The 27166-nt window shown below is 45.7% G+C and overlaps 1 protein-coding gene across 1 annotated transcript in view; it reads right to left on the bottom strand.

Moving 5' to 3' along the window:
• LOC149467470 (FH2 domain-containing protein 1-like) overlaps positions 1 to 27166 on the bottom strand; it is a 66873-nt gene that overhangs the window by 2670 nt on the left and 37037 nt on the right. Inside the window, exons 2-11 of the mRNA XM_089671633.1 lie at positions 15866 to 16459; positions 12163 to 12224; positions 11960 to 12062; positions 11041 to 11126; positions 8109 to 8209; positions 7818 to 7888; positions 4876 to 4983; positions 4509 to 4579; positions 2715 to 2832; positions 1082 to 1246 (exon numbers count right to left, since the gene is read on the bottom strand). Coding sequence (XP_089527759.1) covers positions 1082 to 1246; positions 2715 to 2832; positions 4509 to 4579; positions 4876 to 4983; positions 7818 to 7888; positions 8109 to 8209; positions 11041 to 11126; positions 11960 to 12062; positions 12163 to 12224; positions 15866 to 16366 — 1386 coding nt within the window. The 5' untranslated portion in view covers positions 16367 to 16459. The remainder of the gene's footprint in view (positions 1 to 1081; positions 1247 to 2714; positions 2833 to 4508; positions 4580 to 4875; positions 4984 to 7817; positions 7889 to 8108; positions 8210 to 11040; positions 11127 to 11959; positions 12063 to 12162; positions 12225 to 15865; positions 16460 to 27166) is intronic.

Raw genomic sequence — 27166 nt, 5'->3', positions numbered from 1 at the left:
AAGATAGAATATTGAAAGATTAAAGTCACGTCAAGATATATGGGACTCTATATTACTCACTATTGTGCACAAGATTTCTTTGCAATGTGTATATATTAAATGATTATTTTTTTGGTAATTGGAAGGCGCTACACTTATTTGTTTTAGACACATTGTTGAGTATGTGTAGGGTGTAAAGCGACTTTTTTATAATATACATTTTTTTGTGTGCGTTTAGTTGCTCATAGATTTTTTATATATATGCACCACTCACCTTGTGTGACCACCTGCCCTGAATAAGGGAGCAGCAGTGTCAACTGTCATCCCTTACCATGGCCAAGCTGGCCAGGACAACCTGCTGGGGATGTGTTACATGCCGTCTCCTGTGTGGGAACTAAATGAGCTCATCTGGTCTTCACATTATTTTGGCCATGTAGTACTTATAGTACAAAAGGAAGAGACTTAAAATGGTTGCAAACACCAAGTGAAGTGACTGGCCTCAGGTGATACACATAACTTATATAGGAGGATTTGTTTTCTACCTGTTTATCTGCAGTCCTCTGTTCAATCTGTTACATCTGTTCAAAGCGCTGAATTTTTAAACCTTCTGTGAGAGTATAGGGAAAAAAAAAAAAAAAAAAAAAAAGGGTGGAGGGCTGAAATTACACTCTGCAAAGCTCGGTGAGGAGAGCTCTGAGAGCTAATTGGAGAGAAGGGACCCCCCCCCTACATACAACACACAGGAACAGAGATGAGGTTGTCAATCTACTGGAGGTCCCTCCCCTGTCACCATGGGTCTCTTGGTGTCAGGAAAACCTGTCAGAGGTGACTCATGCAGATAGAGGAAGGAAGCAGCAGACAGAAATAACACTTAGTGCTCTTAATTGAGACAGGTAGCACACTGTAGAGGGATAGGGTTTTTTAAAATGGTTGTAAACTTCAGGCATGAAATCTGAACAAAAGGACAGATCTCCACCTACTGGCTGCACATTGTAAATATGTACTATTTTGATACAGTCAAACAAAAGAAAAAAAAAATAATTTTTATATACTATGTCTGTACCTAAGGAAATAATAGATTCTTAACAAAAGCTTCTGTTACCTGAGCAGCAGCCAAGAACTTGGCACAGAAAGTAGTGAAAATGAGGCAGAGGTCTTCCAGTCTGCACGTAGATTCATCTTCACAGTAATAATCCATCGCAGCACACCTGGCGTCCCGCAGACTCTGCAGAGAGCACAGAACCTCGCACAGCTCCACCTCCGCTACCTGTCGGAGAGAACAGAGTCAAGGACTGATCTACATAAAGCTCCATCTCATTCTGATGTCAGGGTCAGGCGTCCACAAACCCTTGGTGGCCTTATAGCATAGCCATGGAAAGAGAAGAGAATGGCACAAATAAGAATAAAAAATTCACCATAGCTGCTAAATAGATAGAAAACAATGTGCAAAAAAAACAAAAACAACCCTTTACCTGTTCAAGAGAACATCCCTTGGAAAAATAGGATTGTTGGGGACAGTGAAAGACTCTTTGGTTTGTCCTCTCACAAAATAAAAAGAGGAAACAAAGTGGATTTGCTGCTGATAGATTCTAAGTATCTGGTGGACTCCTTTATTAGGCATACAGGTCTATTACAAGAGGCGTGTGCACCACTTGTGATGTGGCAGAAGTCTAATACAGATTTCTAGACGTAAGGTTCATTATGTTCCGCATCCTAATTTGGATTTATTTTTCATTATTCTGAGATTTGGATGTATCCTAAATTACCATAGTAACAAATCCAAAATAACAAAATAAAATTTTGTCTGAAAAGTCAAAATGAATTACAATCCAAAAAATTTGAAAACAAGAATAGAATAAAATGGGAAAAAAAAAGGGAGTAAAACAGAACAGAAAATAAAATTGATTATTGGAAGATGGTTATATTTTTTCTAATCTAATAGAATAGAAAGACAATAGAATAGAAAAAAAAAAAAAATTTCAAGAGAATAAATTTGCATTTTCTGAATTGGTTCAAATTGAATTTAAGTCAAAAATGGAGGAAAGAACACAGGGGAGAAACTGCAAATGGACTTTAAAAAGGCACAGAAATTTCAAACAAATTGCATTTAAGTTGAACAAATTCAGAAATTTAAATATGAATAAATGAAACGGAACAAATTCTACAATTATAATAGTTGCAGTGCTTATGAAAAATTTAGATCAATAAAAAAAAAAAAAAAAAAATATGAAAATAAACCACAACACCCATGACAATTAAGTGAATCGAAAGGATTGAACATGTCCAAATATTAATCACAATAATTCAAGGATAATCTTCCTCTGATTTATCTTCACCTGGAGTATTTTTTTCTTGGAGAAGAGCTTCATTGTCTATAAAAGCGCATTTGCTGTTCTATTTATTTAGACAGCACTTGGATCTGGTGAGTGTGCATTTAAATAAAAGGTGGAGGTCAAACATCACTAATGTCAACATATGACGAGAAATCACAGAGAAGATTGCCCTTTTTTTATTTCATAAGTGCTGCAAACTATTATAATTGTATAATTTTGGTGTTTTTATGTATATACACTTTTTGCTAGCAGCTAATTATCACTGGAGCGCTCACTTTTTACTGAAAAAAAATTCTATAAACAAATTTAACTAAACAAATCTAAGAAAATTTTTTGTTCTGCACAGGTCTAATCTGTACTTCTAAACCCACGTCTGTTGTGCTATGCTGGGTCTCCACTCACCTGCAGGAAGGGCGCCATCTCATGCTTCAGGTCTGGCTGGTCCCGGAGGGCTTCCCTGGTACTGCGAAGCCGCTGATTGAGAGTCTCCAGGTCATTCTCCACTTCCAGGGATGTAATGCTAGAGACAAAATGGAAACAGTTAGAGAAATGTGTGAGTATAACTAGCAGTAGTGACTCACATTCTGCTGGACTTATTCTGTAATGTCGAAGATCTCCTTTAGCGTCTCCAAGCCACTTCTTCAGTTTGGAACTGAAAAAGTGACTTGGAGAGGCTATGAAAGGTCTTTGACATTACAGAACAGGAACAGGACTGGTTGAATGTGACTGACTACTGCTAGCCAGTGGCATCCCGAGGTAGATGCGGGAGGTGCGTGCCGCACCGGGTGACAACGGACCCGCTCCACAAAAAGGTAAGTTGTAAAGCAAGCCGAAGATCCCCGCAGGATGGATCAGAACTGCAGATTGGGGAGCATAATGGATCAGAGTCCGATCCATTATGCTCAATCCGCAGATCCGATCCATCCTGTGGAGATCGTCGGATGGGGTGTCACCAAGTGTTATCGCACCGGGTGACACCAACCCTAGGGACGCCCCTGCTGCTAGCTATACTAAGACCAGAATAAATGAGAACTTTCATAGACAGAGTGGTTGAGCATTACCAAGTCATACATAATAATAGAAACAAACAGGGCAGTCTGGAGATAAAATTAAATATTCTTGGCCAGATCCTTTTGTACCCAAGGTAATATTTGGAATGTATCCCACTCTTTGTGGACACTGCAATGGCTAAAAAATGACAGCAAATTGTCCAACAGACTAAGAGTTTCCACCTTTTGATCCTTAGATTTCCTAAAAACTAATTGGGGTTTAGAAAAATCAAAATACACAAAATCAGCCATAGCATTTTGTGACACTGACAGGAGAAATATATAAAACATTGATTATCTCATTACAACGGCATCTTAAAGTGGGTGGGATATATTAGACAGCAAGTGAGCATTTTCCCTGAAGCTGATGTGTTAAAAGCAGGAAGAAAGAAAAAAAAAAAAAACATAAAAAAATTTTTTTCACTATGCTCACTTGCTGTCTGAACCAGCGACAGAGCCATGGGCAGCCAAGGTTCATTGATGCGCCCAGGAAGTGAAAGCTGGCCTGCGATATGTGAGCTAACAGAAGACCTACTGTAGCTTAGGATTGCCGAAAAAGGTTAATGCTGGTTCTGATAGAAAGGTGTCAGAACACAGTGCATTGCAGTTATGTATGGGTCTTATGTAGCCACAGGCTAAACAGGGTGCCCAGGATGACCCATGTCCACAACCACAAAAGAAAATGGACCAAGGAGAAATGGAAGAAGGTGGCCTGGTCTGATGAACTCAACAATAGTTTGAGGAACACAACACGTCTTAGATGTTAACTTGGCCTCCAAATTCACCAAAGCTCAATCCATTTAGCATCTGTGGGCTGTGCTGAAAAAACAAGTCAGATCCCCACCTCGCAACTTACAAGACTTAAAAAGGATTAGCTGCTGACAGTTTGGTGCCAGATACCACAGCATATGTTCAGAGGTCTAGTGGAGTCCATGCCTTGAGGGCGGTCATAATGGTATGGATGACGTGTGTGAAAATTATATTATATATACACACACATCATATGCACACTTTAAAAAAAAAATAAAATACATACATACTAGCTTTCTATGAATAATCAAACCTAAAATCTGGTGGTGCGTGCAGCCATCTCCAGAGTCAAGAAATAAGGAAGAAGATCTGATAGATTTGTTATGGAGCTGCTTACCGAGATGCCTGGCTTAAGTGAGTCAGTTTCTCCGGAAAACTCATAAGTGCACGATTATTCTTCTCAGCTTCCTGAGTTGAACACAAAAAAAAAGTCAAAAGCTTTTCAAGCTAGTCTACTGCCAGAGGTGGCTCCACCCATACGCACCACTTTACCACAAAAGCTGGCACCACCCATGACCCCCTCCCAACATTCTACCACCAGCAACTAGAGGAGGCAATATGGCCCCACCCACCAGTCTGAGGGTCCAAGCTGAGCAATCTGCTAGAGTAGGCACCAATCACAGTGGCACCCAATAAGCTTCTGTCGGTGAACTACTGGCCACACCCTTGCCTGCTATCCTGTGGCTTGGGGAGTAAAGTCTTACCTGGACTACAAAGTGCATAAGGTTCATTCCAGGTTTGTTTGCTTTAGTGTCCGCCAGTTTCAGTAGAGATCCCATCCGAAAACCCATGGCGCTCCCAGCGTAACCACCCTACAGACAAACCAAGAATATGAATAAGGTAAATCCTGCCAGACAGGGAGGAAGCAACAATAGAGAAAGGCACATGACTGCCAGGTAGCTTCAATGAAGGCAGCAAGCAAAACCAGGAGGCCCACACTGAAGGGCATGGGGACTCTGGGCGGAACAGCACCCTAAAGACTCTAGAAAACTTGCTGTCTAGAGGGGAGAGCAGATTAAAGATTTATGTGTGACCCACTCCTCCATTGTCCAGTCCAGTGTCCAGTCAACAGACAAAAAGAGGACACCTCTATTCTTCAACTCTAAGAATGTGGTGTCACCCTCTCTGCCCTGCTGCCTGGAAAAAGGTGTATACAAATTAAAAAAAAAAAGTGGTTGGAAAGAAGTACAACTTCTCCGGCACAGAAGACCAGTCACCTAATGTGTACAGTTAGCTCCATATATATTTGGACACAGGCACAATTTTCATACTTTTGGCTCTGTATGCCACCAGAATGAAACAATCCAAATTAATTTGAAGTGCAGACTTTCAGCTTTAATTCAAAGGGGTTGAACATAAATATCAAGTACACAATTTTAGGAACGGCAAAAAATTTTATACCACAGTCCCTCCATTTTGAGGGGCTCAAAATGTAATTGGACAAATATAAATCATAAATAAAGTATTAATTTTTAATATTTTATTGAGAATCCTTTACTGGCAATGACTGCCTGAAGTCTGGAACCCATGGACATTACCAAAGACTGGGCTCTCCCCTTTCTGATGCTTTGCCAGACTAACTGCAGCTGTGTTTGGTTCTTTGTTTGTGGGTCTTTCTGCCTTTAGTTTTGCCTTCAGCAAGTGAAATGCATGCTCAATTGAGTTGAGATCAGGTGATTGACTCGGCCATTGCAGAATATTCCACTTTTTTTCCTTCAAACGCTCCTGGGTTGCTTTTGCAGTGTGTATTGGATCATTATCCATCTGTATTGTGAGGTGCCATCCAATCAACTTTGCTGCATTTGGCTGAATCTGAGCTGACAGTATCTCTAAACACTGCAGAATTCATCCAGCTGCTTCTGTCACATCATCAATAAACACCAATGACCCAGTGCCACTGGAAGCCATGCATGCCCATGCCATCACACTGCCTCCACCATGTTTTACAGATGACGCTGTGTGCTTTGTATCATGAGCTGTTCCAAGCCTTCTTCACATTTTTTTATTCCCGTCATTCTGGTACAGATTATTCTTAGTTTCATCCGTCCAAAGAATGTTTTTCCAGAACTGGTCTGGCTTTTTTAGATGTTTTTTGGCAAAGTCTAATCTGGCTTTTCTATTCTTCAGGCTTATGAATGGTTTGCACCTTGTGGTGCACCCTCTATATTTGCTCTCGTGAAGTCTTCTCTTGATTGTAGACTTTGACCTCCAGGAGAGTATCTTTCACTTGTCTGAATGTTGGGAATAGGTTTTTCTTTACCATAGAGAGGATCCTGTGATCATCCAACACCAGGGGCAGACTGACAACTCATGGGGCCCCCGGGCAATAGGGGATCATGGGGCCCCTGTGTCCTTGCCCAAACTCAAAAAAGCCTAAAAAAAAAAAAAGTGTACCAGGGGCATCTCATGGGGCTCCCTACTGACCCGGGCAGTGCCCGAGTTTCCAAATGGTCAGTCCGCCCCTGTCCAACACTATTGTCTTATGCCTTTTTATGTTGCTGAGCTCACCAGTGCGTTCATTCCTCAGAATGTACCAAACTGTTTATTTGGTCACTCCTAATGTTGCTGCCATTTCTCTGATGGCTTTTTTTAGTTTTTGAAACCTTACAATGGCCTGTTTCATTTGCATGGATGGCTTCATAGACGCATGGTGTAGGTTCACAGCAAAAGATTCCAAATGCAAATACCACACTTAGAATCAACTCCAGAGCTTTTACCTGCTTAACTGATAAAGAAATAACGAAGGAGCAGCCCACACCTGGCCACAAAACAGCTTTTATTCAATTGTCCAATTACTCTTGGTCCCTTGAAAAAAAAAAAGAAAAAAAAAAAAAAGGGGGGGGGGGGGGGGTTGGCAACTCTTAAGAGCTGGGATTCCTAAACCCTTCCTCCAATTTGGATGTACATATCCTCAAGTTAAACCTGAGAGTGTGCACTTTCAGCCCCTATCCATTATAGAACTATACTTGAATAGGTTTTGGTAAGTACCTGACAAAAAAACTAAAGTTTTCAAATATATATGAACCTAACTGTATTTCACCATTTGCTGGAGTTCAGCATTAATATAATTTACAAACCATTTTAAAATTTATGTTTGTTACGGAAGTTCAACAAGTTATATTTGACTTACTTTACCCTTAAAACCCTAAAAAAACCCACAGAAAAACTAGCCAAGAAACTGCTCAGAGGAGCTTCACAAAATAGGTAAACCTGTAGGGAATCGGGGAGGGGATATATGAAGTAGGATTTTCAACTTCACAAAGAGGTCTCCCCAAAGTGCATTCCACTGAGAGAAAACAAGTGTAGCACAAGAAGAACTTTTGAAGGTAAACCATCCACCAGAACTGCCCTTTCCCCACCACCATTCCCTCCTCAGTGGCCTCCCTATACCCACCTTTCCCCAATGACTATTCTTTTCCCTTCATTGACCCTCCATGGTGACTGCCCTCCTACCCACCAATGCTTCCCCACTATCCAGTGAATTCCCTTCCTCCGATCCCCAACTCCACACCCAATCCTCCCCTAGTGACTGCTTCTTCCCCTCACCCTGCCTGGTGGCTGCCCAAATACCCTGGTCAGTGACTCCCCACCCTCCCAAAATGTTTGCTCTCCAACATTGGAGACAAGTAAATATTAAACAACTCACAGCGTTCATGTAGTTCCCGGCTTTCAGCACCAGATGGATGATGGTGTGAAGTTCCTCACACTGCAGAAGCTCTGAAGACACAAATATACAATTAGATGAAGCTGGGGATAAGATAAAGATAAATAAAATGGAACGGTTATTCCACATGGAAAGAACTCACTGGAATACGTGCAGGTGGGACTGCAATATCTAGGCTAGAGTGTTTATGCTCATTGAATCCATAGCAACAATTTTACTGCCTTCTAAGGTCACCTCTATTACCATACATTATGAGGAACACCATCCACTCACCAGTTGCTGCTGCAGTCTGGATTTCTACCGACTGCTTCAAAGAGTTGAGCTGTGGGAAAAATTCCTCCTTCAGTATCATGACCTGCAGGCGCTGCGAATAGCTGCAATGGAAGAACACAAACCATGACGATGGTCTGAATTTTATAATGGATCACAGAGCATGTTCATTCAGCTCAAAGGAGGTCAGCAAGACAGGTACAAGGGTCAAAGTGAACATTAGGCTTGGGACCATATATGCCATGGCTGCTTCACAGTCAAACATTTGCGATCATTTGTAAACCCCCTTTGCGATCAGGTGTGTTAATACTACCCTAAAGAAAAGACCTAAAACTACACTTACAACCTTGTGGCAGCCAGCAGGTTTCCATGAATAACTTCATATTAATATAAAACTGTTGCAGAACAGGAAGTCCAACAAGCTCATGTAGGTGTGATGGCCAGATGTCCACAAACATTTTATCTGAAAAGCGTCATGTTCCAGCCTCTGTCTTGGTAGACATGTGTCGAATGAGATAGAGAGAGAAAGAATGTAATAAATATATAATATACCGTATATATCCCCTCAAATTGTTTTTTTTTTACCAGATTAGATTTTCCCAATAGAATTCAAATTGAAAATATTGAATCAAATCCAAAATTCATTGTGAAGAATAGCTGGCTCTATTCGATTCAAAATTAGAATTTTGGAAGACAGCTATGTTCCATTCACCCCCCCCCCCCCCCAATTCTGTTATTTTCTGTTCTGAAATTTGAATTTCAAACAGAATAGAGTAGAAGACAGTTATATTTGATTCTATGATATTCTATTTTGCTGTATTCTTCTCAAAATTTGAATTTTGGAACACCGCAATATTATTTGCTGTTCCATTCTTTTATTTTCCATCCTATTCTTTTCAAAATTAAAATTTTCAGAAGACTGCTATATTCTAAAGGTTTACTTTTCGAATTGGTTTTCAAATTCGATTTAGTTTTCAAATTCGTATAATTCGTTAGTTTGGATATTTTGTTCTCGTCATTTCAGATTCCTTAAAATTTTTGTTTTTTCAGATGTCCAAATTTCTGAATTACAATAGCAACAAATGTAATCCGAAATTTGATTCAGAATGGAAGGAACCTCGGATGTTTGGCCTTGGACAGTTTCCACAAGACAGCAACCAATACAATTACAGTCCTATACCAAAGGTGTTGGAAATAATAATCCCCATATAAAAAGGGGCTAGGCCTACAAAATCTAGAAATAGTGTCAAGGAAGAAGAGAGTAATCCTGTCTCAGTTGTTCTACCTGAACCTTTGAAAAAAAGGCAGCCTGCAGTGTGGAGTGCACCACTGTGGCAGATTTTCCCAGTGTGGTTAGGGGAGCCGATAAAGATTGGAAAGGAAGCAAAAAAAATGACAACCTGACCTGATCACAATTTAAAGGCACATGGGTTTTGATACAGAATACCATCTAGTGTCCAAGAAGTTCATCTCGAACATTACCCAGAGGGGAGCTCGTTGGAAGGATATACACTATATTGCCAAAAGTTTTGGTCCAGCCCTCCAAATCATTGGATTCAGGTGTTCCAATCACCTCCATGGACACAGGTGTAAAAAGAAAAAAAAAAAAAAAAAAATCAAGCCCCTAGGCATGCAGACTGCTTCTACAAACATCTGTGAAAGAATGGGTCGCTCTCAGGACCTCAGTGATTCCAAGCGTGGTCCCGTCATAGGTGGCCACCTGTGCAATAAGTCCATCCGTGACATTTCCTGGCTACTAAATATTCCACGCTCAACTGTTAGTGGTATTATAACAAAGCGGAAACGCCTGGGAATAACGGCAACTCAGCCATGAAGCGATAGGCCACGTAAAATGACAAAGCAGGGTCAGCGCATACAGTGCGCAAAAGTCACCAACTGTCTGCAGAGTCAATAGCTAAAGACCTCCAAACTTGGTGTGGCCTTCAGATTAGCACAACAACAGTGCGTAGAGAGCTTCATGGAATGGGTTTCCATGGCTGAGCAGCTGCATCCAAGCCTTACATCACCAAGTGCAATGCAAACCGTCGGATGCCTTGGTGTAAAGCACTCCGCCACTGGACTCTAGAGCAGTGGAGATGCGTTCTCTGGAGTGACAAATCACGATTCTCGGTCTTGCAATCCGCTGGAAGTGTCTGGGTTTGGCAGTTGCCAGGAGAACGGTACTTGCTGGTCTGCATTGTGCCAAGTGTAAAATTTGGTGGTGGGGGGGTTGGCTTGGTAGATTTCTTTTAAAAAAAAAAAGGCAGCCAGACTATAACTATTCCTATAAACAAACACACTCCTAAACCTTGTGGACGGCCTTCTCAGAAGAGTTGAAGCTGTTATAGCTGCAAAGGGCGGGGCCAACTCTAACCCTACGGACTAAGACTGAGATGCTATTAGAGTTCATGTGCGTGTAAAGGCAGGAGACCAATACTTTTGGCAATATAGTGTATGTTAATCATAAGTTGGCCTGGCATGGCCTGGTGTTTGTAGGGCCCATTGTCAGTTGCTACTCTACAAATCAAAGCAAACCCTCCACTAAGCTCCTTACTGCATAGAGCCATCTGACTCAGTGTTTTCAGCCTGGTGCTTTCTGACCACCCAGAAGGAGTTATGTTTGCTAAGTTTCCACTTTTAAAGCCTCTACTTGAGATTAAGTCTTCCAGATAGCTAGGAATGTGCCCCAGTGCCCAAAAGAAAAGTCTGCCCCGCTACTAGGTACAGGCAGCCAGTGCAAAATAGTGAAAATCTGTCGAACACAAAGGATGCTCCGTTTTAGTAGACAGGAGATGATGCAGTCAAAAATATCCAAACTCATGTTTGGAGATCCCAATTGGAAGGTGATGTGTCTTTGGATGATTCCTGATCCATTTTGTTATTACATTTGAAGGGGTTCTCAAGCTGCTGCAGTTAGAGATCACAAATATCTCACCTGGGAACCTCCATCAGCATCACCATGAACAGCTCAGGATCAGACAAGCGACTTCGATCTCCTTTAAAGGCCCGCAGCCTCTTCATCTGGTTGGGAAAACAAAAAAACACACAGAATTAAAAAAAAATAAATAATATTATATATATAATAATAAATAGATAAGAGATATTCTCTATCTCCTACTGTCAGATGCTCTCCGAGATCCAAATGCAGACTGATCTTTAAGAGCAAAGCACAAGTGAACAAGGCCTTGATTATTTTTAAATATATAAACTTTTACATTTTTTTGTTAACTGGCCTGTTGGGGGGGGGGGGGCTTTGGTGAAATGTCAGGGGTCTAAACAGACCCCTGATGTCTCTCATTTGAGACAGAGAAAGAGACTGAGGACAGAGATTCACCAGTGCTTTTCTCTGCAGCCTCAGCTGAGGCTCCCTGTACATTCACAAACTGAAGCACAGTAAACACAGCTTACTATGCTTCAGTGAATAGACACAGAAGCGATCAGTAGCAATTGCTCACTGCATTCATTCAAAAAAAGGGAAAAAAAAAAAAAAAAAAAAACAGTTTAAATGATATTTACTGGCCCCCCCGTTTTCCATTCTTAAATAATCCCCCTGTGTGCTGTCAGCAGTTACCAGCAGGAGAGGGGGACCACACAAGAGGTGGAAGGGGGCACAGATACCAGGCAACGGATCTCCCTGCAATGCAGCCAGAGGGAGTAAGTTGGCAGTGCTGCACGAGGATCCACAAGATTCACAAGGCAGTACAGCCTGCATTCCTGTTACCTGGGCCCCCCTTTTGAACTGATGGGGCCTGGACTCTGTACAGGAGGGCTGGCTGTACTGCCTTAGAAGACACACACACACACACACAATATAACCCAGCTACCCTTTACACATAGAACAGGCAAAGGATTACCTCATCTTTCTCCGGAAGAAGTCTCTGAAGCTCACCCAATTTCTCAGCTCCAAAGTTTGATCCAACTCCTCTCCGAATATCTTCTATCATCACATGTACTGGCCTATAAAGAGATATTTTGGGTTTAAAAAGGTCTCGGAGGAGAACCAAGGCAAATCAAGGGCTTAGAAAGGCTTAAAGAGCTGTAAAAAGGTAAATCTCACCTCTTGAACTGTTTCAAGAAGATCCCCAGGTTCATATTTCTCTTGGAATCCAGTAAAGTCATCTGCAAATACAAACACACCTTTAGCACTGCAAAGAACCCCATTAGAATGGATAAAGCCACCATCAATATCCCTACAAGTTACTGTTTGCTAGGAAGCAATGTGGAGCTGTGCCATGCATTAGTTATAGACATTTGCAAAACAAAACAAAACAAAAAAAAAAAAGTTTTGTTTCGGATCAATTTAAGTTACGAATTTCATTTTGTTGCATTTGTAACAAAATTAATTTTGTTTATTCTTTTTATTTGATTTGAATTTTTCCAATGGATTAAAAAATATTGAATTGATCCAAGTTCATTGTGAATAGCTGGTTCTATTCTATTCAAAATATGGTTATATTCTATTCATTCAAGTCAATTAATTTTCTATTCTGTTTTTCTCTATTCTTATCAAAATTTTAATTTTGGACGACAGGTCTAATCTATTAAATTTTTCCCTGTTCTTTTCCTTTATTTTCTATATTCTTTTCTTCTTCTTTACTTTCCATTCGATTTTATGCTATTCTTTTAAAATTTCAGACGATGGCTATATTCTATTTTTTTTCAACATTCGAATTTGAAGAAAAATCAGTCATAGTCAATATGTTTAGGTTTCAAATTAGTTTTTCAGATTCAATTCGAATAGTGGAAGAAATTTTGTTTAGTTATTTTGGATTTGTTTAAAAATATGTTGTAATTCTGAAATTCAGATACATCCAAAATCTCCAAAAAAACAAAAATTCCATTACAAAACGAACTGCACATGTCTAATTAGGAATCAAAAGGCACGCCACAGAAGTATTGTGAGAGGACCAGGGGCGTCCCTAGGGTTGGTGTCACCCGGTGTGGCGCACACCCCCCATACCTGCCTCGGGACGCCACTGGAGAGGCCATGCTCACGCTAATGATAGATTCCGGTGTTAAAGTGGTTGTAAAGGCTCAAGGTTTTTTACCTTCATGCATTCAAGGCATGAAGGTAGTAAAACCTTTTTTGTGCAGCATCCCCCCAGCCCCCCCCAATACTCACCCAAGTCCCCTCTTGATCCAGCGAGGTGCACTGGAGTCTCGACAATTCCAGTACTCCCTCACCTCATTGGCTGAGACAGCACCGGGAGCCATGGACTCCAATCACAGCCAGGGACCCAATGAGAAAAGAGGGGGTAGGCCAAGCCCCAGCTCCATATATGAATGGACACGGAGCAGCGGGTGTCCCAATAGCAAGCTGCTTGCTGTGGGGGCACCCATCAGCAGCCAGGAGTGCCAGCTGGGGGGGACCCAAGAAGAGGAGGATCTGGGCTGCTTTGTGCAAAACCACTGCAGAAAACAGGGAAGTATGACAGGTTTGCAATTTACAAAAAAAAAAAAATTAAGTCTTTGCTAACACACTTTCAGCTCTAGGGAGAGCATCTTCGTAGAGCCAACCAGTTGGATATGCCTGCCTTTCTTAGCCATCATCTGTTACAAATAGAGTTGCCACCTCATCCCTTTAAAACCAAACACATTAATTACACAGGTTCTGGGGCTAATTTAATGCAGATAAAGCACAGAGTTTAATTACCACCTTAATCAGCCACAGAACCTGTGTAATTAAATATGTGTTCGGATTTAAAGGGATGAGGTGGCAACCCTATTTACAAACCATAATCTGCATCAGTGATGACTGAACCAGGAGAACAACTGATCAGCATATTTTTGATTGTCTTGAACATTTACATGCTTAACCACTTCCCATCCGGTCCATGTCGATAAACAGCTGGACGGGAGCGATGCCGATGAGGGTGGGAACACTGATCGCTGTACGGGACCTCTGTACGAGGTCCCGATCATGTGATCACCGATTGGCCAATCAGTGATCACATGAATAGTAGTAAACAAGATGTCACTTGTGACATCATTGCTTACTACGTCTGAAATCCGTGAACGATCACAGAGGTCACATGATACAAGACGATTCACAACAGCCTTGTACCATGTGACATGCTGGAGGAGTCAATCACAGATCTTCTGCTACTCATGTCCAGTGTTGTCTGGGGCCATCTCAGTCAAGTCAATTTTCTTCAGTTAAGCTGTTTGCAAATACTAAAAAAATACACCCAAAACATCCAACTATACAGGAAGCAGTAGGAGCACCACACCAATGGTCTGAGAGTCCAAAATGATGTTTAATAAATGATCAATTGAAAATAGATCCAACGCACTTCAGGGCCTCAGACATTCCCCTTTAATAATTCAATCTCAAAGTGGCTGGAATTGAAATGCAACAACTGTTATACATTATAAATTTTTGCCACTGGCAGTTTGTGCAGCATATTCTGAGTTGTCAGGTCTACACCTGACTTATTTTTACTATGGGGGGAAATACTATTAATTGCATACGGTTTTTGAATTTTTTTTCCCCTTCTTTTAAAATGAAAAAAATAAAATAAAAATAAAATAAATAGTTGCTAACATACAATAGAAGTCCTGTTGGGCCTACTGTTGAGGGAAAGGTCTATTGATGCTGGCTGATCCATTATTGCTGCTGGGGTTCTATTGTTGCGGAGGTGGTCATTTGTGGTGGGAGATCCATTGCTGCTGGGGTCGTATTGTTGCTGGGGGAATCTATTGCTGCTGATGGGGTATATTGTTGATTATTGCCCTGGTTATACATTACCCCCATTCTTTTTCATTTTTAGATGTTGAGAGTCTGCTGGCTAGGGTTAAAGCACAGAGCATGATGGGTTGTGCCCAAAAATGTCTTTTTTGAGGCAATATTGAAAGAAAGACACACTTCCATCCCTCCTTTTTTCCCCCGTTAACTGGGGTCAGTGATGAAGCCATTAGACTTGGAGACGCAGGGGCGGACTGACCATTTGGAAACTCGGGCATTGCCCGAGGGCCCGGGTTCAGTAGGAGGGCCCATGAGATGCCCCTGGTACCTTTTTCAAAGGCTTTTTTGAGTTTGGGCAAGGACACAGGGGCCCCATTATCCCCTATTGCCCGGGGGCCCCGTGAGTTGTCAGTCCGCCCCTGTGGAGACGTATCCAAAAAATACAAACATGGGTGAAGTAAGGCTTTTAAAAATTCAGTCTGCTTTCCACATACCATGCCAGATCATCACATAAATCTGGCATTTTCTTGTGATGCTTTACAGCCAATGTAGTGAAAGCGGTTGAGCATGCTCCAGACAGTACAGTCTCCAATACTCCGGTGTCATGGTCATCAGCCATAAAGGGGTTAAAGCAAAAATAAAAACCCCTAGAACAAAATATAATGTAGCTGGTGCTGTCCTCGCAGACAACTCATATCATTCAACTTACTTTGAGAGACTAGGCCATCATGGACAGAGAGGAAGGAGGTCCTAGTTCCTCTATATAGATGTTTAGATCACTAGAAGGGTCACCAGCAGGAGGAAGGAGGTCCTAGTTCCTCTATATAGATCTTTATATCACTAGAGGGGTCACCAGCAGGAGGAAGGAGGTCCTAGTTCCTCTATATAGATCTATATCACTAGAGGGGTCACTAGCAGGAGGAAGGAGATCCTGGTTCCTCTATATAGATCTTTGGTTACCACAAATAGATCACCCTCTGGATCCCAGAGGGAATTTTAAAGTCCCAGTTTAAATCAAATTAAATAAATTTTACATCTACAAATGTAACATTTCCTATATTCTTCCACATCTCACCTCTGTTTCAGTCTCCCCTTGGATTGGCCGTGCTTTGAAGCTTCGTTGCCCCCTCAGTTTGCGCGGCTCCTCCCTCTGCCCAAACAACTGCTCCATGTGTGTGACATCTATCTGTAGGCTCGTCCCTTGAGGACCACAGGTCCAGAGGTTGCGTCCTCCCATCACTCGCTCCGTGGGCAGAGCATCCCAGTTGAAGTTGCGCAGTTTGGGTCTACGTTGGTCTCCAAAACGTAGCGGGGCAGGTGGAGTGGTGGAAACTGACGTATTGCTGATGGACACAGGAACTAAGGAGCCTCGCACGGGTGGCGGGGGAGGTGGAGGTAACAAAAATCTAACCAGAGGTGGTGGTGGTGGTGGAGGGTGGGAGTCTCCAGTAGATGTTGTAGGAGGTGGTGGCTGTGTAGGAGGTCCACCAGGTGGAAGTGGGGGTGGACATGGAGGTAGTGGTGGTGAAGGAGCATTCCTGGTGGTCACCATACTTGCAGGAGCCGTCTCATCCATCTGCCCCAAGGCAAACAAGAGAAGGGTAATGTGGGGGCAATTTCTATAAAAACAGGGTCAATCAGGTTATTTTCATGGCAGCTGAAGATCAACCTGAAGAGGAAGAAGAGGAATAACAAAATCAGAAAGCAAACCACAACTTGTAGGTTCTGCAGGAATGTAGTATGTTCTGCAGGAATGTAGAATGACCCCTGAACTCATGACCACCCCTCAATACATGTGGATACAGGACACCTCAGCCTGCATTTGGGGAAATAATATATAGGGGGTTATTTACTAAATCTGGTGCAGCTCTGCATAGAAACCAATCAGCTTCCAGGTTTTGTCAAAGCTTACAAACACAAGCTGAAGCTAAAAGCCGATTGGCTACCACGCAGAGCTGCACCAGATTCTGGGTGCACCATTTTTAGTATATCTCCTCCATAGCCTCCCTGCCCAACGTGGTCATATTTTGGAGTCACCATCGTTTCAACATTCAGGGGCAAACTTTGCCTTCCTTCAGGATTGTCCCACAAGATACAGAACGCAACAAAAGTTCACCTCTCATGGGAGACATTGGAGCCGCCATCGTTGGGCTCCTTTAAAAAATAAAATCCTAATTACCTGGCTGGGCCTGATGCCCGAGTACTTCTAAGCCACTGAACCAGAACCACCTAAACCCTCATATTTACACACGACAGCCAGGCAACCGGCATTTTCACAAAAAAGCCTCTTAGTTCTACATGAATGGTGACCCAGATTGTTCTAAAATAAGAGGCAAAACCTTTTTTGTAGTTCTGGACAGAATGGACAGGGATCATTACCCCTCTCTGATTTGTATTGCTGTCTGTGCCCCATTAGGCAGATTCACCCCATCTGTTTAATCTTTGAAAGTGAAAGAAAATGCACAGATTTTGGGTTGTCACCAGAACAGCATTAAAAGTGAATCTTCCAATGGGAACACTAGTTCTGGTGACAACCAGGGATTCCTCACTTCCTGTTTAGGCTATTGGACAGGAAGTGAAGGGAAATATCCCCAATGGGACACAGATCGCCAAAAAAAAAAAAAAAAACAAACACACCCTATTCAAATACAGAAAAAATAAGTTTTACCTTTACCTCTACTTGAAGATGAGGGAAACCCATGTAAACATATAGAATATGTAGAATAAAAATGTCATATTGCAGCTTACCAATCCTTAGATGTGGTGGCTGTTTTAGTTTTCTGTTTTTTTCCCCTGCCAGTAACACACTTCCTGTCCTAGGGTTCTTTCAACATGATCTATGTCCAGTCTGATTGGACTTAGAGGCAAGCAGATGGATTATTATTATACAGTATTTATATAGCGCCAAAAGGTTTGCTCAGCGCTGTACATTATAGTGGGGGACAGAACATGAGACAATACAGTAACAATACAATACACGAGGGGTTCTAGGGCCCTGCTCAGGAGATATAGCGAATGCGGGGGTCCGGGGAGGCCAGAGATATAGCGAATGCAGGGGTCCGGGGAGGCCAGAGATATAGGAAATGAGGGTCCGGGGTTTAGTAACACCTTAGTCTTTCATGCTTCCTGCCACTGGGGCTTTTTTAAGAGATGCTGGGGCAGGCAGGAACGGGTTCAACATTTTTAGAAACTTATAAGTCAATATATATTTTTGAGGATTATATCGGTCATCTGTTTATAGGCATCTTAAAAAGTATCTAAACCCAACAATCAGCAGGCCCCTTCACTTTTCCATCTACACCTCCTCCCTTGGCCAACTCATACACTCTCACGGCTTCAACTACCACCTCTATGCCGACGACACACAAATCTATCTCTCAACCCCCCACCTCACCCCCTCAGTCTCCGCCCGAATCACACACCTACTGAGCGACATATCAGACTGGATGTCACTCCACTTCCTTAAACTGAACCTCTCCAAAACTGAGTTTCTTGTCTTCCCCCCAGCCCGGACCCCATCCCCCATTGACTTCTCCATCATGTCCAACAACGCCACCATCAAACCCGCCCCGCAGGCCAGAGTACTTGGTGTCATTCTGGACTCCAACCTATCCTTCCAGCCCCAAGTCCAATCTTTAAAAAACTCGTGCAGACTCCACCTCCGCAACATCGCCAAAATACGCCCATTCCTAACCCCAGAAACCACTAAGCAGCTCATCCACTCCCTCATCATATCACAACTCGACTACTGCAACTCCCTCCTCACTGGCCTGCCTCGCCGCTGGCTATCCCCGCTTCAGTCTATCCTGAATATGGCTGCCAGACTCATTCACCTTTCCAACCGCTCCATCTCTGCCACCCCCCTCTGCCAATCCCTCCACTGGCTTCCGATTGCGCAACGGATCAAATTCAAAATCCTAACACTGACATACAAAGCCGTCCACCATACTGCCCCGTACTACATCACTGACCTAATATCCAAGTACCGCCCAGCACGCACACTCCGCTCCTCACAAGACCTCCTTCTCTCTAGTTCCCTGGTCTCCTTCTCCCATGCCCGCCTCCAGGACTTCTCCAGGGTGTCACCCATCCTCTGGAACTCCCTGCCCCAACCCATCAGATTATCACCTACTCTCCTCTCCTTTAGGCGCACCCTGAAAACCCACCTCTTTAGGGAAGCCTACCCCACCCCCTGCTAACTTGCCGACCTCCTCTACTCTTCCCACCACTCCATCCCCCACAGCTATCTCCTCCTGTACCACCATCCCCTCCCTCCTAGATTGTAAGCTCCAAAGAGCAGGACCCTCAATCCCCTCATGTTTTGCATTGTATTGGTATTGTTCTGTCACATGTTCTGTCCCCCTTTGTAATGTACAGCGCTGAGCGAACTATTGGCGCTTTATAAATACTGTATAATAATAATATAAAATATTGCAGCTTAGATGTGATGACTGTGTTCGCTTTCAGGTATTCTCACCTGGTGATCCAGCCAGTAACATTTCCCATTCAAAAGTGACAACACTCACTCACTGTACTGTATGTGGAAGAGCAATGCGGTCACCCTAGACTCAACCGTTCTCCCCATAAATTGGGAGATTTCAGGGAAATGCAAGTCAATAGGAAGGGAAAATTAATATAGTAGTGTAAGAGGCGCAATCGGCTTCTTGCCTAACCAGCTCAAAGAGTGTTTAGGGTGACAACACGCACTCACTGTACCTCCCAAGAGCAGGGTTGTCACCCTAGGACAGAAAGATACAGTTTACTTGAGAACGTTCACCAGAGAGTACATGAAGGAGATTGCTGGAATTCTGGCAGGATCAGAAGGTAGATTTCTGTACTAATTAACAAATATTAAAACAGTTTTCTATAGTTTATATACCAGACCAAAGAGCAAATAAGAGAAGGTTATGCTTATTTACATACATATAGGTATCCAGGGGCGGACTGACCATTCGAGCACTCGGGCACTGCCAGAGGGCCCGGGGTCAGTAGGGGGCCCCATTAAATGCCCCTGGTACCTTTTATAGGCTTTTTGGGGTGTGTTTGAGTGTGGGCAAGGACACAGGGGTCCCATGATCCCCAATTGCCCGGTGGCCCCATGAGGTGTCAGTCCGCCCCTGAGGGACTCCTCCACATTATTCGCAATCACCTGCGATTTTCTGCAGAATGCAGCGAGAACAATGGTTTCCTCTGCGCCCTATTCATGCTATAACACTGCAGTGCAGAGAAAGAGCATGCGGCAAGTTTGAATGCGCTCTTAAGGACCAAAGCACACGTGATGCGTTGCGGTAATGCATGTGTTACTGCAACATATGTCCCATGCCTTTTTAAAGACACCCCAACACACTAATGCAAATGTATTGCATTTCGGGGGGGATATTTCAGTGCATTGCTAGCCCATGCATTTGCATTAACACATCAAACCAATGAATGGGGCCAAGTGACCCCTCTAGAACGCAGTAATGTACAGTAATGACAGTAATGTAGCACTGCCCCCTTAGGAGTCACTAGAAGATTTGGGTCCCCCTATATTCCCACACAGCCAGGCATCACACATCTTCAAGACTTGCATCCATAGTCAGAGATCAGTCCTTGAACTTTGGTTTTGTTGTTTTTTGGGGAATTTAACTGGGATAGGGTTAGGGGTGTACAGGATGACCAAGGAAACTGACGACAACCCCCTGGAACTATTTACAAGCCTTCTCTGCAGCACAGTCTCTGTTGGAGAGCTAGCCAGCATCTCCTCAATGTACCACCCCAGACCCTAGATGGACTCCTCTTCTTTACCTACCAATCTGGGGGTATCTCTGAGCAGGGGACCGGGTGTCCGTTACCTCAAAAGTGGACAGTCCCAAGTAGGCAGCAAATCTGATTTCCCACCAGAGTGCTCCTTCCCCTATCCGCCCAGGGAGTGCAGGGCCTGCTTCCAGGCCTTTTAGCTGGGCCTCTCCCTGCCATACAGGTGGTCCTCACTCCGGGGGCCAGTGAATCTCTCAGCTTCTCCTTTTCCAGCTCCAGGCTTGCAGGCAGGCCCCATCACACTTGGTCTACTCACTGCCTCCTGCCTTCAGCCTCACTGGCCTCCACTCGACTCTCCAACACTTTTAAGGCTCCAACACTTTTAAGGGTGTCCAGCCCCTTGCCAAGCATTCTGCTGGGGATTGACTAGGACCCCTCAAGAGTGCAAGCCAGCCACTCCTCAGATCCACTCACTGCCCATAGGGCCTTCCCCCAAAGCGCTAGAGTAGGGGGAAATTCCAGAGGGGATGGCCTGCAGAGCCTCTCAGCTCCTGCCCACAATTTGACCTTCTGGCTATTACACCCAGGCTGCTACTCAGCCTTCATCACTGCCAATCAGGACTCTGGATCCCCCTAGCTAAACTAGGAGGGTGCTACATTAAGTTTGATAAAAAAAATGTCAGTTAAACAATTATTTTCCCATTTTGTCCAGAGGGAACAAAACAAATCCCAAGTAATGGCTCCCAATTTTGCTACATAATAAGGAAAAAAAAATCCTTGACTCCTCAGGCGCAGTCAGATCCATCGCCCTGATCAACTGAACACTCATAGCTTTAGTTATTAGAAGTTATAGGAAAACCATCCAACACTTTTATAGGGTCCATTGGTTCCACCATCTTATGGTGAAGCATTGCACAGCTTTACTGATCTTACTGTAAAGAATCCCTCCTTGAACTGATGGGAAACTCATCATGGCTGCAATCCTATGACCGACTTCTTGAAATGAGTTCCAGACCTGGCTGTGATGTCTGAGAGTAGCTAAGCAGTCCCAGGCATGGAAAAGAGCTTAAGACGTGAACAGGGGCGGACTGACCATTTGGAAACTCGGGCAATGCCCGAGGGCCCGGGGTCAGTAGGGGGCCCCATGAGATGCCCCTGGTATCTTTTTCATAGGCTTTTTTGAGTTTTGGCAAGGACACAGGGGCCCCATGATCCCCTATTGCCCGGGGGCCCCATGAGTTGTCAGTCCGCCCCTGGACGTGAACATTTAAGGACTTGTTGCACTTTAATGCATGGATTAAAATCATCAAAACACGTGTTCAGCCAGATCCTTCTAACAATACATGCCGGTTCCCATTGTTTTACTGTACTGTGAGGCCAACAGAGGTCAATGGCAACGCATTAAAATGCATCCAAGGTGGTCAATGACTGTTACCTCCATCCAGGTTAAATCCTAAACTCAAAAGCCTGTATAAAAAAAAATGCATGTTGATGACAATGCACCTAATACTACAACAAATGCACATCTACGCACATGCATAGATCTAACCCCAGTGGCCCGACCTGGGTCCCCCCCAACACCAGATTCACCCAAGTGGCCCGACCTGGGTCCCCCCCCCCCTCAGCCCCAGATTCACCCAAGTGGCTCGACCTGCCCCCCTTTGCCCCAGATTCACCCAAGTGGCTCAACCTGCCCCCCTCAGCCCCAGATTCACCCAAGTGGCCCGACCTGGGTCCCCCCCCCCCCCAGCCCCAAATTCACCCAAGTGGCTCGACCTGCCCCCCTCAGCCCCAGATTCACCCAAGTGGCTCGACCTGCCCCCCTCAGCCCCAGATTCACCCAAGTGGCCCGACCTGGGTCCCCCCCCCCCTCAGCCCCAGATTCACCCAAGTGGCTCGACCTGCCCCCCTCAGCCCCAGATTCACCCAAGTGGCCCGACCTGGGTCCCCCCCCCCCCTCAGCCCCAGATTCACCCAAGTGGCTCGACCTGCCCCCCTCAGCCCCAGATTCACCCAAGTGGCCCGACCTGCCCCCCTCAGCCCCAGATTCACCCAAGTGGCCCGACCTGCCCCCCTCAGCCCCAGATTCACCCAAGTGGCCCGACCTGCCCCCCTCAGCCCCAGATTCACCCAAGTGGCCCGACCTGCCCCCCTCAGCCCCAGATTCACCCAAGTGGCCCGACCTGCCCCCCTCAGCCCCAGATTCACCCAAGTGGCCCGACCTGCCCCCCTCAGCCCCAGATTCACCCAAGTGGCCCGACCTGCCCCCCTCAGCCCCAGATTCACCCAAGTGGCCCGACCTGCCCCCCTCAGCCCCAGATTCACCCCAAGTGGCCCGACCTGCCCCCCCCCCCTCAGCCCCAGATTCACCCCAAGTGGCCCGACCTGCCCCCCCCCCCTCAGCCCCAGATTCACCCCAAGTGGCCCGACCTGCCCCCCCCCCTCAGCCCCAGATTCACCCCAAGTGGCCCGACCTGCCCCCCCCCCCTCAGCCCCAGATTCACCCCAAGTGGCAGACCTGCCCCCCCCCCCTCAGCCCCAGATTCAACCCAAGTGGCCCGACCTGCCCCCCCCCCCTCAGCCCCAGATTCACCCCAAGTGGCCCGACCTGCCCCCCCCCCCTCAGCCCCAGATTCAACCCAAGTGGCCCGACCTGCCCCCCCCCCCACAGCCCCAGATTCAACCCAAGTGGCCCGACCTGCCCCCCCCCCCTCAGCCCCAGATTCACCCCAAATGGCCCGACCTGCCCCCCCCCCCTCAGCCCCAGATTCACCCCAAATGGCCCGACCTGCCCCCCCCCCCCCTCAGCCCCAGATTCACCCCAAATGGCCCGACCTGCCCCCCCCTCAGCCCCAGATTCACCCCAAGTGGCCCGACCTGCCCCCCCCCTCAGCCCCAGATTCACCCCAAGTGGCCCGGCCTGCCCCCCTCCTCAGCCCCAGATTCACCCCAAGTGGCCCGGCCTGCCCCCCCCCTCAGCCCCAGATTCACCCCAAGTGGCCCGACCTGCCCCCCCCCTCAGCCCCAGATTCACCCCAAGTGGCCCGACCTGCCCCCCCCCCCTCAGCCCCAGATTCACCCCAAGTGGCCCGACCTGCCCCCCCCCCCTCAGCCCCAGATTCACCCCAAGTGGCCCGACCTGCCCCCCCCCTCAGCCCCAGATTCACCCCAAGTGGCCCGACCTGCCCCCCCCCCCCTCAGCCCCAGATTCACCCCAAGTGGCCCGACCTGCCCCCCCCCCTCAGCCCCAGATTTACCCCAAGTGGCCCGACCTGCCCCCCCCCCTCAGCCCCAGATTCACCCCAAGTGGCCCGACCTGCCCCCCCCTCAGCCCCAGATTCACCCCAAGTGGCCCGACCTGCCCCCCCTCAGCCCCAGATTCACCCCAAGTGGCCCGACCTGCCCCCCCCCCCTCAGCCCCAGATTCACCCCAAATGGCCCGACCTGCCCCCCCCCCCTCAGCCCCAGATTCACCCAAGTGGCCCGATCTGGATCCCCCCAGCCCCAGATTCAAACAGATGATTATTTCCTGAGTTCCCAGCATGCTGACAGTATGATAAAACAAACTGCTGAAACAATAGAGAATACCTCTGCCTTTCCCCCCTTCCCCATCATATATGTGCTGCTACAATTTCTCCATTTCAGGCACTGAGCTGTAACTAGCCACAGTTATCAGTAACAGACAAAACACAGCAATACACATCCACATCATACAAACCAAATAAAATGGCACCTAAAACCTGCAACTCCATTTAATTTGACTTCCTGCAACTCCAATAGAAAGCAGAGCACCTGTAGGAAGATGTGAATTAATGGCCAATCCTGGACAAAAACATCCACCTAGAGAGGCATGAGGCACAGGAGCCTCACACAAACCTCAGATGTTTCTAGATTATGCCATTTTCTTAATGTCAGAAAGTGTCACCCCTCCTGAGACCATCCAGTACTCACCGTACTCACAAACACTTCTCATTGAAACCTTCTCAGACTTCCAAATCTCCCCTGACTCAACTTTAAATGGCAGGAAACCCAGATCCAGGATCCACACTTGTCCTGTTCCACAGTCCTAATCCAGTGTGACTCCAGATCCAGGAGACTGGTCTGCACACCTCCTGGCCCTCAATCCTAATCTTGTGTTATTCCAGATCCAGGAGCCTGGTCCACAGAGCTCCTGATCCTCAGTCTTAATCCAGTATTACTCCAGATCCAGGAGAATGGTCCACATACCACATGATCCACAATTATAATCAAGTGTCACTCCAGATTCAGGGGTCTGGTCTGCACTTTTCCTGATCCTCAGCCTTAATTCATTGCTACTCCAGATCAGGTCAGTGTTTGGGAGTCCAGGTCACAATATAAAAAAGCTGCATGAAAAAAAAAATGTAAAAAGTGCAACATCATCTTTTATATTTTACAAAAAAAGTGAGTAATATATTGTTTTTTTTGCAAAATTTATTTTAGTGTGTGTTCCTGAGAATTTGATAAATCACCGTGCAAATATTCACATAGAAAAAAATTGCAGCAGCCATCATTCAATGCAACACCATTATTCTCCAGTCCTCTGCTCAAAATTGTCCCGGCCAAGTGGTTACAGAACTCGCAGGGCTCACTCACACCATACGTGCAGAAAGACTGATGGAAACTGTTCAGCACAGTGGCTAAATGGTTAGCACTTCCGCCTGGCAGTACTCAGGTCGTTGTTTTGAATCCCAACCATGGCACCACCTGCCTGGAGTTTGCATGTTCTCCCTGTGCCTGCGTGAGTTTCCTCCCACACTCCAAAGACATGCTGGTAGGTGAATTGGCTCCTGTCTAAATTGGCCCTAATATGTGTATGTATGAATGTTGGGGACCTTAGATTGTACGCCCCTTGAGGGTTAGGGACTGATGTGAATGTACAATATATATGTAAAGCGCTGCGTAAATTGACGGCACTATATAAGTACCTGAAATAAATAAACTGACGAGCAGATTTCATTTGCAGAGACATCAGTTTTCATGCGCGTTTCAATGACTTTTATACAGCTTGGAGATCCCTGCGCAGAAAAAACTGTACATGATACTAGTGTTGTGGGGAAAATGTAGTTTCAGCAACAAAACGATGAATTGTCCCTGGAAATTAAACTGTGGCACTGTAGTATGCACTGCAGTACTGGCAATGACCACAGGGTGGCACTACAGAGCCGGTTCAGCTCCAGGCAGTGCAGTACCGGTAATGACCACAGGGTGGCGCTGCAGAGCAGGTACAGTTCTTGCCAGGGCAGTACCGGTAATGACCACAGGGTGGCGCTGCAGAGTAGTTACAGTTCTAGCCAGTGCAGTACCGGTAATGACCACAGGGTGGCGCTGCAGAGTAGTTACAGTTCTAGCCAGTGCAGTACCAGTAATGACCACAGGGTGGCGCTGCAGAGCCGGTTCAGTTCCAGGCAGTGCAGTACCGGTAATGACCACAGGGTGGCACTGCACTGCAGAGCAGGTACAGTTCTATGCAGTAACAGTAATGACCACACGGTGCGCTGCAGAGCCGGTTCAGTTCCAGGCAGTGCAGCACCGGTAATGACCACAGGGTGGCACTGCAGAGCAGGTACAGTTCTATGCAGTGCAGTACCAGTAATGACCACAGGGTGGCGCTGCAGAGCCGGTTCAGTTCCAGGCAGTGCAGTACCGGTAATGACCACAGGGTGGCACTGCAGAGCAGGTACAGTTCTATGCAGTGCAGTACCAGTAATGACCACAGGGTGGCGCTGCAGAGCCGGTTCAGTTCCAGGCAGTGCAGTACCGGTAATGACCACAGGGTGGCACTGCAGATCAGGTACAGTTCTATGCAGTGCAGTACCAGTAATGCCACAGTGACGCAGGGTGGCACTGCAGAGCCAGTTGCAGTTCCAGTGTGGCGCTGTAAATTGGATTTAGTTCCAGGCAAAGCTGATCTGCTAAGTGCCAGTCTGCCACTGCAGAATGGGTCATTTTTTTCAGACAGAGCAATACCACTGATGACCTCTGTGTGGCACTGCAAAGCCTATTCAGTTCCAGGAAGAGCAGTACTGCTAATAGCCATATGGTGGCGCTGCAGAACTTGAGTTTAAGAACAGAACAGTACCGGTAATGACCACTGGGTGCCGCTGAATAACCGATTCAGTTCCACGCAGAGCAATGCTGCTGATGACCACAGTTTGGCACTGCAGAGCTGATTCAGTTCCAGGCAGAGGAGTACCGCTGATGGCCACACAGTGGCACTGTGGAGCCGATTCAGTTCCAGGCAGACCAGCGAGTTGAACTTTGTAGCAAGTCACCAGATGAGAGGCTGCAGCAGGGGGCTGATCTGTGTCAGACGTTTGTGAACACAGCATTTTTGTTCAGACATCATCCAGGCCCACCATCCTGGACCCAGATAACAGCTCAGAGATGACACAATCATGTAAATCATGGTGCTTGTGCAGTTCTTGGTTGTGTTCACAAATATCTGACACAGATCAGCCCCTCTTAGGGTGAAGCAGGTTAAAGGAGTGGGATCTGGTGGAGACACATGTGCTTCAACTTGGTCCTCTGTATGAATTCAAGTTGCAATAAAGCTCTTTAAAGAAATGTAAAAAAAAAAAAAGTGACAGATGTGCAGCTTCATAGACTGGGGAAGATG

This window comes from Staurois parvus, unplaced genomic scaffold (genome assembly GCF_062004578.1).
Source record: "Staurois parvus isolate SC_StPar_1 unplaced genomic scaffold, SC_StPar_1.0 ptg000109l, whole genome shotgun sequence".
In the NCBI taxonomy this organism is placed as follows: Eukaryota; Metazoa; Chordata; class Amphibia; order Anura; family Ranidae; genus Staurois; species Staurois parvus.
The sequence above is the reverse complement of the archived record's forward strand: the minus strand, read 5'-3'. Positions and strand labels throughout refer to the sequence as shown.